This window comes from Artemia sp. Qi Xiang Cuo, chromosome 12 (genome assembly GCF_049724085.1).
Source record: "Artemia sp. Qi Xiang Cuo chromosome 12, ASM4972408v1, whole genome shotgun sequence".
Classification (NCBI taxonomy): Eukaryota; Metazoa; Arthropoda; class Branchiopoda; order Anostraca; family Artemiidae; genus Artemia; species Artemia sp. Qi Xiang Cuo.
The window spans coordinates 16154874-16169447 of NC_142805.1; the positions used below are offsets into that span (position 1 = coordinate 16154874).

Consider the following 14574-nt stretch of genomic DNA (forward strand, 5'->3'; position numbering starts at 1 on the left):
ATATTGTTGATTTTGGAATCCAGGAGATGAAAAAATGAGGTGTTTCTATTAGGCTATGAATTTACTTGGCTATCTGAAATAAATCAGCTATGGCAAGGAAAATTGCCATAGTTAAAGCTAGGATAGGTTAGTTAAGCAGAATTTTGCCTTGCAGTGGTAAAGTTATTTCGCAAACAGCCTATTGTTTATTTAGGATTTTTGAATTAAGGAGATAGAAAAATAAGGTCCTAGGCTCAGGGACATCCCAAGGGGGGAGGGGAACACTCCCCCCACCCAACTTTTTTGGAACTCAGTAAAATTTTTGCTGAAGGTGAAAATTTTGGTAAATATTTACCAAATCATAGCCTATTATTGAGTAAGACACCAAGACACTGTGAGGCCTATGACTAAAGTGAATATACCACTCTATGCCTTTTTTTATCCTCTTTACAAATATAATAATCATTTTTGTCAGAAATGAATTTTAGCCCCCACCACTAGCCTATACATACCAATTCAGAGTATATATTTGTGCATTAGGGGGGTAGAGGTAATTTTATTTCTGATGTAAATAAGAGGTAAGTTTAAACTTTCCCCCCACTCCCCTAATGTGCAAATATATACCCTGCATTGGTATACATAGGGGTGAGGGCTAAAATTCATTTCTGACAAAAATGATTATTATATTTGTAAAGAGCATAAAAAAGGCATCAAGTGGTATATTCACTTTAATTGTAACTCAATAATATGATTTGGTAAATTTTACCAAAATTTTTGCAAAATTGGCCAAAATTAGGCTATGCAAAATTCTTGATTTCTACAAAAAATTTGGCATATATCAGGTAGCAATTTGGTAAAAATTGGCTGAAATTTAGCAAAATTCTTGATTTCTGCAGAAAAATTGGCTGAAATTAGGTAGCAACTCAGTAAAATTTACAAAGATCCCCCCCCCCAATAAAATGAGCCTCAGGATGCCCCTGCCTAGGCTACCATATGACTTCAAATTTTGAACCTCTGAATACTACTTAGTTTATTGATATCACACTATGATATTGTAATTAGGCTTCTTGATTCAGAAAACCTTACCTATAAGATATTCAAAATATAGCATAGCCTAACTACATTTCACTCCCACCTCTAATCTCTAGATATATTCCTAGGTGTAAAATGCTAGTGTAGCTACTTCTTGCCATCTTGGAGAGAGGTTAGGTTAGGAAAATGAAACTCAGTAATGAGTCCAGAGCTAGAAAAAATACTCTGGGAAGGTATTAGGCTACCAAGCTTCTATGTTAACCCTGCTCTAATTTCTAAGTCTTAGAAAATTGCCTGCTTGACTGGTCTATACCTATTGAAATTTTGACAAAACAACATTTACCTTAATTTTCACTTATCACTTTCTTTTTCTCTGGTTTTAGCTTTGAAGATCCAGCTCCTGTTATTTGAATAGAATTTTAAGCCATATAAATGTTTTTTTTTCTTCTTAATTTAGGAAACATAATTGCAGATTTTTGAAACCTCATAAATAGGGATTGAGCAAAGTTGTGAAGCTGAAAAAAGTTTTGTTCTACTTCATTTAAGCCAAAGATCTATTTTGCAAGGCTTCACTTTAATAACACAAAGGTTTTTAAAGGTCACTGTCCTCTAGAGGAAGTAGGGTACTTTCTCATTATGTGGACACCTCTAAAAGGTCAAGTTTGGTTTATACTAATGAAATAAAATAAAATAGGATGAATATAATAGTTTATAAACAAATTTGGGCTATATTTTTGTACATTTGGGGGGTGGGGGGGGGGGTAAAGCATTGTATATGTTAAATACAAAACCTAACCTAGGTACCTTCCCCCCCCTAAACCCAAAAAAACAACAGTTTAAATATTATATATGCAATGAAAACCATGCTATGGATTGTATTTAATCCATTAACCTATGGATTAACCTGTATCCATAATTAACCATTAACCTGTATTGAATTAACCTGTCACAAATGGGTTTTTCATGACTGGTTTCCTTGTAGGTGTCCGCATAATGGAAAGTACTGGGAGTAGGAGTGGAGGTAGGTACTTCAAAATACCTTCCCAGGCATACTTTATCCTGTAGACTCATCCCTTATAATTTAATTTTCTTAGCCTAGCCCCTTTCCAAGGTAGCAAAAAGTAGCTAAACTAGAATTTTACCCAAGGAGGAAATTCTAGGCAAGCTACTTTTTGCTATCTTGGAAAGGGGCTAGGTTAGGAAAATGAAATTCCCAGGGATGGAACTACAATCTCAAGCAGGCTATGTCCTGGGAAGGTATTTTGAAGTAGCTAGCTTCACTCCTTCTCCCTCTAGAGGGCACTGACCTTTGATGAGCTTTAAAAATCTTTGTGTAATAAAAGTCACACCTTGAAAATGTCTATCATAAAACTCAGTTGCCCACCTGAGACTTTGGCTCTCAAGTTTTTATTCATTTCCACCAAGTTTATTTTAATTTAAAAAATCAATGAATGTTGATTTTTTAATCAGCAATAACATTATGTTAACTTTCCTAACAATATTATGCTAGGAAAAAAAAAAAAATCATTTTCTTAACATTACTCATTTCCCAGATACATAGTTTAGAATTTTACATTCCAAGAGAATATTCAGAATCTGCATATTGTGTTTATTTTTAAAAATGGTGCTATGAGCATACTCTTTGTAAGTAAAAACCAGCAAATGAATAAGCCAGGCTATATTTAGGCTTTTGGATGTGGCTAGCCAATGATTTGACATCAGTATTAAACATTTGAAACAACTAAGCATAGGAGTTATTTCTAATGAAACCTATATTTGTTACAACAGTTATATGCTTTGGATATTGCTGCAGATAGCCTGAAGGCCAAATTATTTGGATGCCTAAAAACCTGTCCATAGAAATTGTATTTACCAAATCTTCTGCTAACTCTTGGCTGAAATATCTTATGGGTGCTGAAAGGTTGATTAATAAGAAGAGAAAATGAAGAACTAATGCATATCAGGGTTGTGGGTTTCCTGTTCAACATGATAGTTAATAAGATTATAATAGTTTGCAATAAGAGTCTAGACTGGGTAACTTTAACCTTTTCAACCTCTCATTGTAGGCTCTTTTAGGCTTGCAAAATAGGGAATCATCTTGTGGTCCTATGCTGAACCCTTTCAAACAGTAGTAGGTCAGCCTTTTCCAAAAGGTACTGAACAATAATTCAGTATACTAATAATGACTACTCTAAATATTTATTGGTGGTTAAGAGCAGGCAAGATTAAAACAGCTAGAAAACTTTTTAGTGTCATGTAGTGCACTAATGGCAGGGCTTGATGCAATTTTGCCTATTTATCAAACCTGCAAAGGTGAACCTTTACATGACAGGGTGAAACATGTTACCTTAAATTGCACATAGAAGTAATCTAAGGATTTCTCCTTATAGAGCTCCAGAATGATAACTTGAGTTGCATTCAAAGTTCTTTAGTGACCAAGTGCTGTTGCATGATCAGTAGCATCCCAATTGAGTTTACACTCTCTGGCAGACTACTTTGCATTCAACCTTCATTTGAAAGCATCAATGGATTCAGTAGTAACTGCTTCATTAGATAGTTTGTTCCAACTAATGACAGTTCATGATGAAAATAATTGATTGTGGACTCTAGATATGGTAGTTTGCTTGACAAGTTTCAGGTGATGATCTCTAGTTGTTGAGTTGGGGCCAACAGTAGGGAATAATGCAGGGAGAGTATTAGCCCTCATTAACTTATTTGCTTAGACTCAGCTTTGATAGTCTTGCTGGGAATGAAAGCATCTGTATGCTGAATATCACTTTGATGGCATGATATGGCACTTGGCAACATTGAGTTCAAGAAGTCAAGTCTCAACCCAATGACCCAGCAGTTGAAGATTATTTTGTAGAAGGGCATGATCTTCACATGACAAGGCTGGTCCAAGAAGCTTCAGGTCATCTGCATTGAGAGTTGATTTACTGCTGATAATGGAAGGAGCATAATTAATAAAGATATTAAACAGTGTAGGACCCAAAACACTTCCCTGAGGAACTCTACTCAAAATATGTGTAAAGAAAGAAAAAATACAATTGCCAGAGTCATCAAATAACTGAATACGCTGTGATCTCAAGTAAAGAATCAAGGATCCAGAGCAGGAATTTCTCTTTAAGGTTGGCTGCACATACTTCAATTCCAAGTCTCTTGTGACAAACTTTGTCAAAACCTTTAGAAAAGTTAAGCAGAATCATTTCAGCAGACTCCTCCATGTCAAGCAAATTGGTGACATGATCATAGGATTCAAGGAGATTGGTGTCAATAAATCTTTCTGAACAAAAGCTTTGTTGTGAACTGTGGAAAACATTATTTGCTTTAAGATGTTTTACAACTGCAGAATTGATTATTCTTTCAAGAACCTTATAATTATATAATTGTTATATAATTATTACATTAAATTGCAGCTAGGAGCAATCTAAGGATTTCTCCTTTTAGAGCTCTGGAATGATGACTAGTTGTATGCAGGTTCACAGGTGACCAGGTGCTGTTCCATATTTAATAGCATTGCAATTGAGTTTACAGTCTCTGGAGGATCACTCAGAATCTAGTCTTTGTTTAAAAACATCAATGGATTCAGCAGTAACTGTTTCATTAGATAGTTTGCTCCAATTATTGACAATACATGTTGAGAAGAATTAAACACAGACTCTAGAAATTGTAGACTGCTTGATATGCTATATAATTATAAATAGTATCATCAGATTCCTTATTCTCTTTCCCAGTACTTAGGCTGTTTTTCTGGCAGCACACCTCACCCCCTCCCTCTGAAGGTCCCAGACATATCCCTAGAATATATAAAAAAGTGCCAAAGCAATGAAATTCTTACTTTATAGTATAAAGCATATTTCTATGAATCAGATGATTCAAGTTCAAGTTCAATGGGTTTATTAACAAATGAAAATAATAAATCACACATAATCAAAATACTCAGTCCATTCCTGGACGCCGAGAACCAAAATCATTACAATTTAACATAATACACAGAATGGTCACCGCTCCTAATCTCAGACACAACCATACCCCTCATTTACCAAATAACTAAAACTATTACCTTCCCGTCCCTTACCCTCAGGGGAAACCACCCCGTCATATTTGAAAATCATACATTTGTAATTTAAAATTTAAATTTACTACTTACATTTAATTCTTTTTTTTTCTTCTTTTTTTTAACTATTCATTTGTAATGCTATTAACTGATTTTTTACTCTTTTTTTATATGATGCGAGGGAGCTCCTACCTCTCAGCTCTTCTGGGATCAGGTTCCATATCTTTGCACAAGCTACGTTAGGAGCGAAATCTGATTGCACAGTCAGGGTGAGGGGTATTTGCAGGTTTGATGATGATCGGGTATGCAAATTATGCTGGTCTGAAATAGGTCGAAATAATCTTTTAAACGCAGATGGCAGCTCTCCAGCTAAAAACTTGAACACAAAGGTCAAGCATGATAATTGATGCAGGGACCCTAATGACAAGTACTCTTCATTTTTTCCAATTAATATCAGGCATCGTTGATGAATTGAATTCAGTTTTCGCAGGTGGGATTTAAAAGTTGATTGCCAGATCATTGCACAATACTGTAAATGGGGTTTTATAAGAGCATTGTACAGGAGGACCAGCGTTTTCTGCAGCAAAGCGCCCTTCTATTGGTATTCATATTTTAATCATTTAAAAACATTTTTACCCAAAAGTTCTGTTGCAGTCACTTAAGCAAAATGGTTTTTACCAGGTCAAGAATGCAAGAAACTGATCTGACAAAGAAGACATGACATGCCATAGATAAAAACAACAGATAAACATATTATTTAAAGCTATATTGTTGGTCAAATGCTCACATAAGGGCTATATCTAGGACCATTAGGAGGTTGGGTAATGTTTATTGTCAGAAAAGCAACCATGACATTTGGAAAGAGCATAAAATAAGGAATCTAATGGTACACATTTTATTACCATGTTTTCTTTAGAAATGGGTAAGCACTAAAAGTTTATCTTTGCTAGAAATAAATATTGCAGTGAGAGTCCATTATTTGAGTCTTGAACCAGTCTTTGCATCTTTGACTCAGTCTTCAGTCAAAATTTTTGAGTCTGAAATGAGGGACTCCTATATATTACAACAACATCCCAAATTTCTTTTTAACAAAGAAACACAATGTCCACCAATACCACCTTGAAAGTGTTATTTCAAAAGCTCTACCCTGCTTCACTTGTTTTTGAACTGGAATAATATATATATAGCTCTTTGCAATTCATTGCATTTGATATTCAACTGCAACTAAGGTTGTAACCCTTAATATTGTATGGAATCATGAATCCAGTGCTATGCAATTTGTAGACAAGGCTTCAGTTACAATTAAAACACCTTGAGATTCAGCATTAATCTAGTTAATTGATTCTTCTTCATTGAAGGAGAGTTTACGTAAAAACAGTTTATATAAAAAATAAAAAAAGTTTAAAAAAAAGCTTATATAAAAGAAAAATAAAAAAACATAAAAAAGGTTTATAAAATATAAAACAAAGTTTATAATTTCTATGGTAAAGCTTATTTTAGTATTTGGTTAAAATGCATATCTTTGGTACCTTACAGGTTTAAAACCGGACAATCACATAAAATTCATAATTTTCTCTTTTATTCCTTTTATCTATGTGTATTATAGCTTTGTCTTTATCCCAACTTAAAACAGTTACAGGAATCAATTTCTCCCGGAATTTTGCTTCCTCCCAAGCATTGTCAGGGATCCACACAAAACTAGAAGTCAAAGATGGGGTTGCTGTCATCAGATTTGACTCTCCAGACTCAAAGGTATTTTAGATTACTAGATTATTTCATTATTAATCAGTTGGTTGAAATTAGAAGCCAAAGTCATCAAGTCTGACTTGCCAGATTCAAAATTACACTAAAATATTGATCAATGCCAATTATGAGCTATTGACTCTAGTTTCAATGATACATGTATTAAATTATATTTTGTTAATTAAACAATAATTAATTCAAATTAGAAAATAGAATTGCCGCCTTTCATTGACTCTTCTGATTCAAAGCTATTATGTTAATTTTGTTTTAAATTGTTAATTTACTAGTAAATAAATTAAATTTGAAGTCTGAGATGGGCTGCTGTCTTAAAGTTTGACCCTCTAGACTGAAAGGCATGTTAAGCTATTTGTCTATAAAACAACTAACTAATTAAGTTTTATTGTTAATTGGTTATTGGAAATATAATATTATTCAAAAACATATGAATTTATTATCCTTGATATATTGATGTGTTCTATAAGTCAAACTAGTAACCAAAAAGCGACTCTGTACCTTGCCTAAATATCAAATTTGTGTTTGAACTTATAGCTTTAATGTTATTTTTGTTTTGAGTTTTAATTAATTAGCAATCAAATTAATTTTGAAGTCTGAGATGGGTTGCTGTCTTAAAGTTTGACCCTCCAGACTGAAAGGTATGTTAAGTTATTAGTTAATAAAACATTTAACTAATTAATTCCAATTAATAATTTTATATTGAAGATGTTTATATTGTTCAAATATATATGAATTTATTATCCCAGATAAAGTAATGTGTTCTATAAGTCAAACTAGTAACCAAAATGTGACTCCGTGACATTTGTGTTTTTGTGTTTGATGGTATAGTATCTTTATCATATAGCCACAAAGGATGACTGAAGCTCCACTCTCCCTCTCATGTATGGTTTCCATAGCAACCTAAAAACTACTATTTGATATCCATTTATGAAAACATTGTGTTAGCTAAAATTGATGTATATTGTTACCTTGACAGAATTGAAGTTGATGTTTATTTTTAATGCTTGCAAAATTAATAATAATAATAGTAATTTATTTGTAGTTACTGTACAAACACTGAGGAAAAATGAGTAAAAAAATAATAATAACAAACAACAACAAGCATACAACAATATTATGAGGAGATAAACATTTCAAGTAGCTGGTGATATAACCCTAATTTTCCATCGCTAGCAAATTGCCATGGGGGGTTCAGTGGTGACAGTTGAGGGGGGGGCACTTGGTCCCTCCTAGACTGAAAAATGATTCTGTTTTTACCCATTATCCATACTCCTGCTTGAACTATAGAGTGATCAATATTGGTCTTAGACCCAGAGTGGGGAACTATTCTTAAGTCATTAAAGTTAAAGAGGGACTAAGGTGAGTGAGTAGAAGTTAGACCTTTTGGCAAAATTTGGTAAAAATCACGTAACACGCTTGGTAAAAGAAGGACACGTTTACTTTTTGGTTTTTCAATTATTATTTTTTTTTTTTCAACAGTGCATTAATTGTTTCTTTCTTTAAGTGTCCTTCCTTTACTCTCGTCCTTTATGTCCTGCCCTTCTGCTTCTTGAAAGCAGAGTCATTCAAAGAGGTGGGGCAGGGGCCCCTGGAGCCGTGGCTGGGGGGTTGTCGGCGTTTGTGACATTTTCAGTTTTATTCGTTTTTTGTTTTTGCTTATATTTGAGTTGGGAGGGGGCGCTTTAATGAATTTTCTCCAGACACCACCAACCCTGAAAACAGCTTTGCTTGCAAGCAATGCAATATGCCATGAAGGATCTTACATATTTCTTGTCATGTGGTAGAATAAAATTGAAATCTAACTGTACTTAGTAAGTTACCTTAAAATCTTGATAAAAACATATTCAAACCTTTTTTTTTGACAGCTCAGTTTCCTTATTTTATCCCTATTTTCTGTCCATTGGACAGGGGGATGTGGTTCAGATTGTGGAAATGTCTCTAAATTCAAAACGGAGCCTGTGTTTGTTTTTAAATAACCCTGTTATTTTTTAGTTTTTTTTAAATATTGAAACCAATAGTTTCATACTATAGGGTTACTTGAATTAAAAACGAAAAAGAACTAAGCACATGATTGACCAAACTCTCTGATGTTGTTAATTTATCATATAAGTTAGTGTAGCATCAATTTTTAGGATGGATTTGATGTCTCCAAAAGTATATTTTTAAGTCTAAGCAAGTTACAGTTCCATAGAATGAGGTTACTTTGGTCCTGTGGAGCAATATTGGTCCGAAATCAGGAAAGATTTATGAGTCCATAGTTTTGTCTAGGCTTATGATAAGTTGTTTATTTGTTTCTTTTTCCACATATGCAATTGTTGTGAAAAATCTGCGAACCAGCTGACATTATAAGGTTAGTTTGTTGGTTAAAAAAAAAAAAATTGAAAATTGCAACTTTCACATTTTTTATACCACCAGCCAAGTGTCCTCAATAGCTACACTTTTTGATAAGCCAGTTGGTTTTTTTTTCAAATAAGCTGTTTGCAGTGGACCTTAGCAACAAGCACTGAGAAAATTTCAGATTTGGCCCTCAAGATTTAGCCCTCAGACAACCAAGATGTCTGATGATAAAGAGCCTAAAAATTGCCACTTTTTTTACAAGTAAGGTGAGGTGATATTGGTCCACAGATGATTTTGTACCAATCAATTTATATGCCTTTCTTTTGAGGTGAATAAGTTCTAAGATGCCAAGAAATCCGAGGAGACAGCTGGGAGCAGGACTTATGTCAACTATACACCCCAGATCTTTGAGAATGCTCTGAGAGAGATTAAGAACCGAAATTAACCCAAAGAGCTGCTGCTGAGAAGCATAGAATCTCCAAAAGTACCCTTGTAAACAAACTGGGAAATTATATCCACTGTGCAGGCTCACTGTGCTAAACAGGGAAGAGGAAAAGATACTGTGTGCACCGTGTGCTATACACTGTGTACTATTTATCAGAGAGTGACTTTCCATTGGACTGGTATAGCCTTTGATTTTTAGTGAAAAGTTATTTAGATAAATGTGGCAGAATTGTCAAAAAGTTTCATGGAAATTTACCATGAATAGAATGGACAAGAAGCTTCTTGAAAAGAAATACAGTTTTAAGTGAAAGATTTGGTAGTAATATCAAAAGAAAAAGAGCAGAGGTAGGGCCGCACACCATTACTGAGTATTTCAATTATCTGAAGAAAAAGCTTGAGGGCGTTGACTCTGAGAATGTCTATAACTTTGACAAGATAAATCTTACAGATGATCCAGATCCGACAGAAAATTCTCACAAAACGTGGGAGTAAATATCCAGAGAGAGTCATCAATATTTATAAATTTAAATTTCACTCATGATGAGTGGGAATGACTGGGAAGATGATCCCGTTAATGTTGCATTCAAAAGTGAAGGCCTATGGTCCACATGGACAGAGAATGACCCCAAAGGTGCACAATACAACAGGTCTAAGTCAGGATGGGTTGATGGATTTTCTTTGAACACTTTTCTGAAAATCTATTCCTTCTGACACTAATGAAAAAGGGCGGAAAGAAGTTAATTATTTCCAAACACTTGTCATCACATATCAGTGTGTCTGTTCTCAAAATGTGCAAAAAGCACAACGTTCGTTTTGTCTCACTGCCAGCCAACTTGAGCCACCAAAGACTGCCAATTGATGTTGTTTACTTTTGTCCAATGAAAATAGCATGGCAAAGATACTGATTTGTATCTTTTGTATCTAGTAAAGGCTCCAGAAGCAGAGCCTTTGCAAAGGCGATTTTCCAAGGTTGTTGACGGCTTTTGGATGATGATCTTGATGAAGGTAATGGAGCAGCGAATGTGATATCGGGATTTCATAAAGCGGGAATTGTTCCATTTAACCCCCAGGAAGTACTTAACGGTGCCTAGGAAAAAATCTATCATAGGCAGCGCGATCGCGCTGCCTAAGTAAAGAACAATGTTGACACAATGTATTATTTTTGTTTTCTCCATACCCGGCACTTCGTATCGAAGGAGTTGTCGTAGAAACTTCAAAAAGGGCTCATTCGATTGGAAATTGAAGTGGCTAGTGCTTTTTTTAATGGTTGAAAGTGATTGGAGGGCAACTACCCCCCCCTCCCTCCACACCCATCATCCCCTCAAACACATCCAATCAAAATTTCGAGATAACCATTTTGTTCAGCGTTGTTGATTTTTAGATAGAAAATATGTTTTTGAGGGGGACACTTCCCTACAACCCTCAGGGAAAGGGTTTTAAGCTATGCCCTGAGGGCATATAAGAACGATGTGGGCACAATGTATTATTTATTATTTTTTTCCTTTAAATCAGGGCACTTTGTATCGAAGAAGTTGTCCTAGAAACTTCGAAAAGGGCTCATTCAATTGAAAATTGGAGTTGCTTATGCCCTTTTTAATATTCGAAAGTGATCGGAAGGCAACTAACACCCCTTCAACGCCCACCATTTCCCGAAACACATTCAATCAAAATTTTGAGATAGCTGTTTTGTTCAGCGTAGTTGGTTTCTGTATAAAAATTATGTTTTTGAGGAGGACACTCCCCCACAGCCTTCAGGGAAAGGGTTGCAAGTTATGCCCTGGGGGCATATCACGTTTTTATAGAAGTCATTGTCGTAAAAACTTCAAAAAGGCTCATTTGATTGGAAATTGAAAGATCTAGTGCCCCTTTTAGTAGTCGAAAGCGATTGGTTGGCAACTAGCCCCCCCCCCCCACGCCCTTCATTCTCCCAAACACATCCAATAAAAATTTTGAGATAGTCATTTTGTTTAGCGTAGTTGATTTCCAGATAGTAAATATGTTGTTGAGGAGGACACTCTCCCACAACCCTTAGGGAAAGAGTTTTAAGTTATGCCCTGGGGGAACATAAGAACGATGTTGGCAATCTGCAGCATTTATTAATTTATTACTTTGTACCAGGGCATTTTGTATCGAAGAATTTGGCGTATAAAAATCGGAAAGAGCTAATTCAATTAGAAATTGGACTGGCTTGTGCCCTTTTTAATAGTCGAAAGTGATTGGAAGGCAACTAACACCTCTTCCACGCCAACCATTTCCTGAAAAACATCCAATGAAAATTTTGAGATAGTCATTTTGTTGAGCGTAGTTCATTTCCAGATAGAAATAATTTTTTGGAGGAGGGCACTCCCCCACAGCCTTCAGGGCAAGGGTGGTAAGTTATGCCCTGGGGGCATATAAGTTTTTTATAGAAGGCGGTGTCGTAAAAACTTCAAAAAAGGCTCATTTGATTGGAAATTGAAAGGGCTAGTGCACTTTTTAATTGTCTAATGTGATTGGAGGAATACTATCCCCTTTCTCACGCCCACCAGTTCTCCAAAAAAATCCAATCAAAATTTTTTGATAGCCATTTTGGTCAACGTAGTTTCAAGTTCTTGAACTTAGGTCTTTGAGGATGACAACCCCTTCACAGCCCTCATGGCAAGGGTTGTAAGTTATGCCGTGGGGGCATATAAGATTTTTATAGAACACGTTGTCGTAAAAACCTCAAAAAAGGCTCAGTTAATTTGAAATTGAAATGGATAATGCCCCTTTAAATAGTTGAAAGCGATTGCAATGTAACTAAATCCCCTTGCACGCCCATGCTTTCCCGAAAGACATCCAGTCATAATTTTTAGACAGCTATTTTGTTCCAAGCAGTTTAAAATTCAGGAAAGTATGCCTTTGACCAGGACATTCTACCCCCACAGTTTTCAGGGCAAGGGTTATAAGTTATGCCCTGGGGGAATATAAGTTTCTATCGAAATCTTTGTCGTAGAAACTTGAAAAAGGGCTCATTCGATTGGAAATTCAAAGGTCTAGTGCCCTTTTTAATAGTCGAATGTGATTTGAGGGCAACTAACCCCCCTCTCTCGCCGATCTTTTCCCCAAACACATCCAATCAAAATTTTGAGATAGCCATTTTGTTGAGCGTAGTTGATTTCCAGATAGAAATTATGTTTTTGAGTAGGACACTCCCCCACAGCCTTCAGGGCAAGGGTTGTAAGTTATGCCCTGGGGTCATATAAGGTTTTTATAGAGCGCGTTGTCGTACAAACTTCAAAAAGGACTCATTCGATTGGAAATTCAAACGTCTATGGTTCTTATTACTATTCAACTATAGTCGGAAGGCAACTAAACCCCCTCTCACGGCCACCATTCCCCCCATCGCCTCCAATCACACTTTTGAGATTGCAGTGTTATTCAAAATAGTCTATAGTTTGGGATATTAGGTTTTTGAGGATGACAACCCCGTCACAGCCCTCATGGCAAGGGTTGTAAGTTATGCCGTGGGGGCATATAAGATTTTTATAGAACGCGTTTTCGTAGAAACTTCAAAAAGGGCTCATTCGATTAGAAATTGAAATAGCTAGTGCCCTTTTTAATAGTCGAAAGTAATTGGAAGGCAACTAACACCCCTTCCACGCCCATCATTTCCCCAAACACATCCAGTAAAGATTTCGAGATTGTTATTGTGTTCCACGCAGTTCAAAGTTCAGGAAATTATACCTTTGACCAGGACACTCCCCCTAAAGTTTTCAGGGCAAGGGTTATAAGTTCTCCCCTTGGGGTATATAAGTTTTTGTTGAAATTTGTGTCGTTGAAACTTCAGTAAGGGCTCTTTCGATTAGAAATTCAAAAGTCTAGCGCCATTTTTAACGGTCGAAAGTGATTGGAAGGCAACTAACCCCCCTCTCTTGCCGACCTTTTCCCCAAACACATCCAATCAAAATTTTGAGATAGCCATTTTGTTGAGCGTAGTTGATTTCCAGATAGAAATTATGTATTTGAGCATGACACTCCCCCACAGCCTTCAGGGCAAGGGTTGTAAGTTATGCCCTGGGGTCATATAAGGTTTTTATAGAGCGCGTTGTCGTAGAAGCTTCAAAAAAGGCTCATTCGATCGGAAATGCAAAGGGCTAGTGCCCTTTTTTACAGTCGACATTTATTGGAAAACAACTAACACCCCTTTCACACTCATCATTTCCCCAGACATATCCGGTCAAAATTTTAAGATATCATTTTTGCTGCACGCAGTTTATAGTTCTAGAAATTATACCTTTGAGCTGGACACTCCCCCCACAGTCTTCAGGGCAAGGGTTATAAGTTATGCCCTGGGGGCATATCAGTTTTTATTGAAATCTTTCGTAGAATCTTGAGAAAGGGCCCATTTGATTGGAAATTCAAAGGTATATTGCCAATTTTCATACTTAAATGTGATTTGAGGGAAATTAACCCCCCTCTCTCAATGACTTTTTCTCCAAACACATCCAATCAAAATTTTTAGATAGCCATTTTGTTCAGCGTTGTTGATTTCCAGTTAGAAATTATGTTTTTGAAGAGGACATTCCCCCACAGCCCTCAGAGTAAGGGTTATGAGTAATGCCCTCGGGCCATAAAAGGTTTTTATAGAACACGTTGTCGTAGACACTTCAAAAGGGCTTATTCGATTGGAAATTGAAATGGCTAGTGCTCTTTTTAATTGTAGAAAGTAATTGGAGGGCAACTAACACCCCTTCCACACCCACCATTTCCCCACACATATCCAATCAAAATTTTGAGAGAGCTATTTTGTTCCAGGCAGTTTAAAGTTCAGGAAATTATACCTTTGAGAAGGACACTCCCCCACAGTCTTTAGAGCAACGGTTATAAGTTATGCCCTGGGGGCATATAAGGTTTTTATTGAAATCTGTGTCTAGAAACTTGAAAAAGGGCTCATTCGATTGGAAATTCAAAGGGCTATTGCCCTTTTTAATAGTCGAAAGTGATTT

The 14574-nt window shown here is 35.9% G+C and overlaps 1 protein-coding gene across 2 annotated transcripts in view; it reads left to right on the forward strand.

Annotated features, from left to right (window-relative positions):
• Nucleotides 1–14574, forward strand: part of Mtpalpha (monolysocardiolipin acyltransferase Mtpalpha) — a 152760-nt gene that overhangs the window by 327 nt on the left and 137859 nt on the right. For both annotated transcript variants that reach the window (XM_089098485.1, XM_089098486.1), the window contains exon 2: nucleotides 6702–6820. In XM_089098485.1, coding sequence (XP_088954611.1) covers nucleotides 6702–6820 — 119 coding nt within the window. The remainder of the gene's footprint in view (nucleotides 1–6701; nucleotides 6821–14574) is intronic.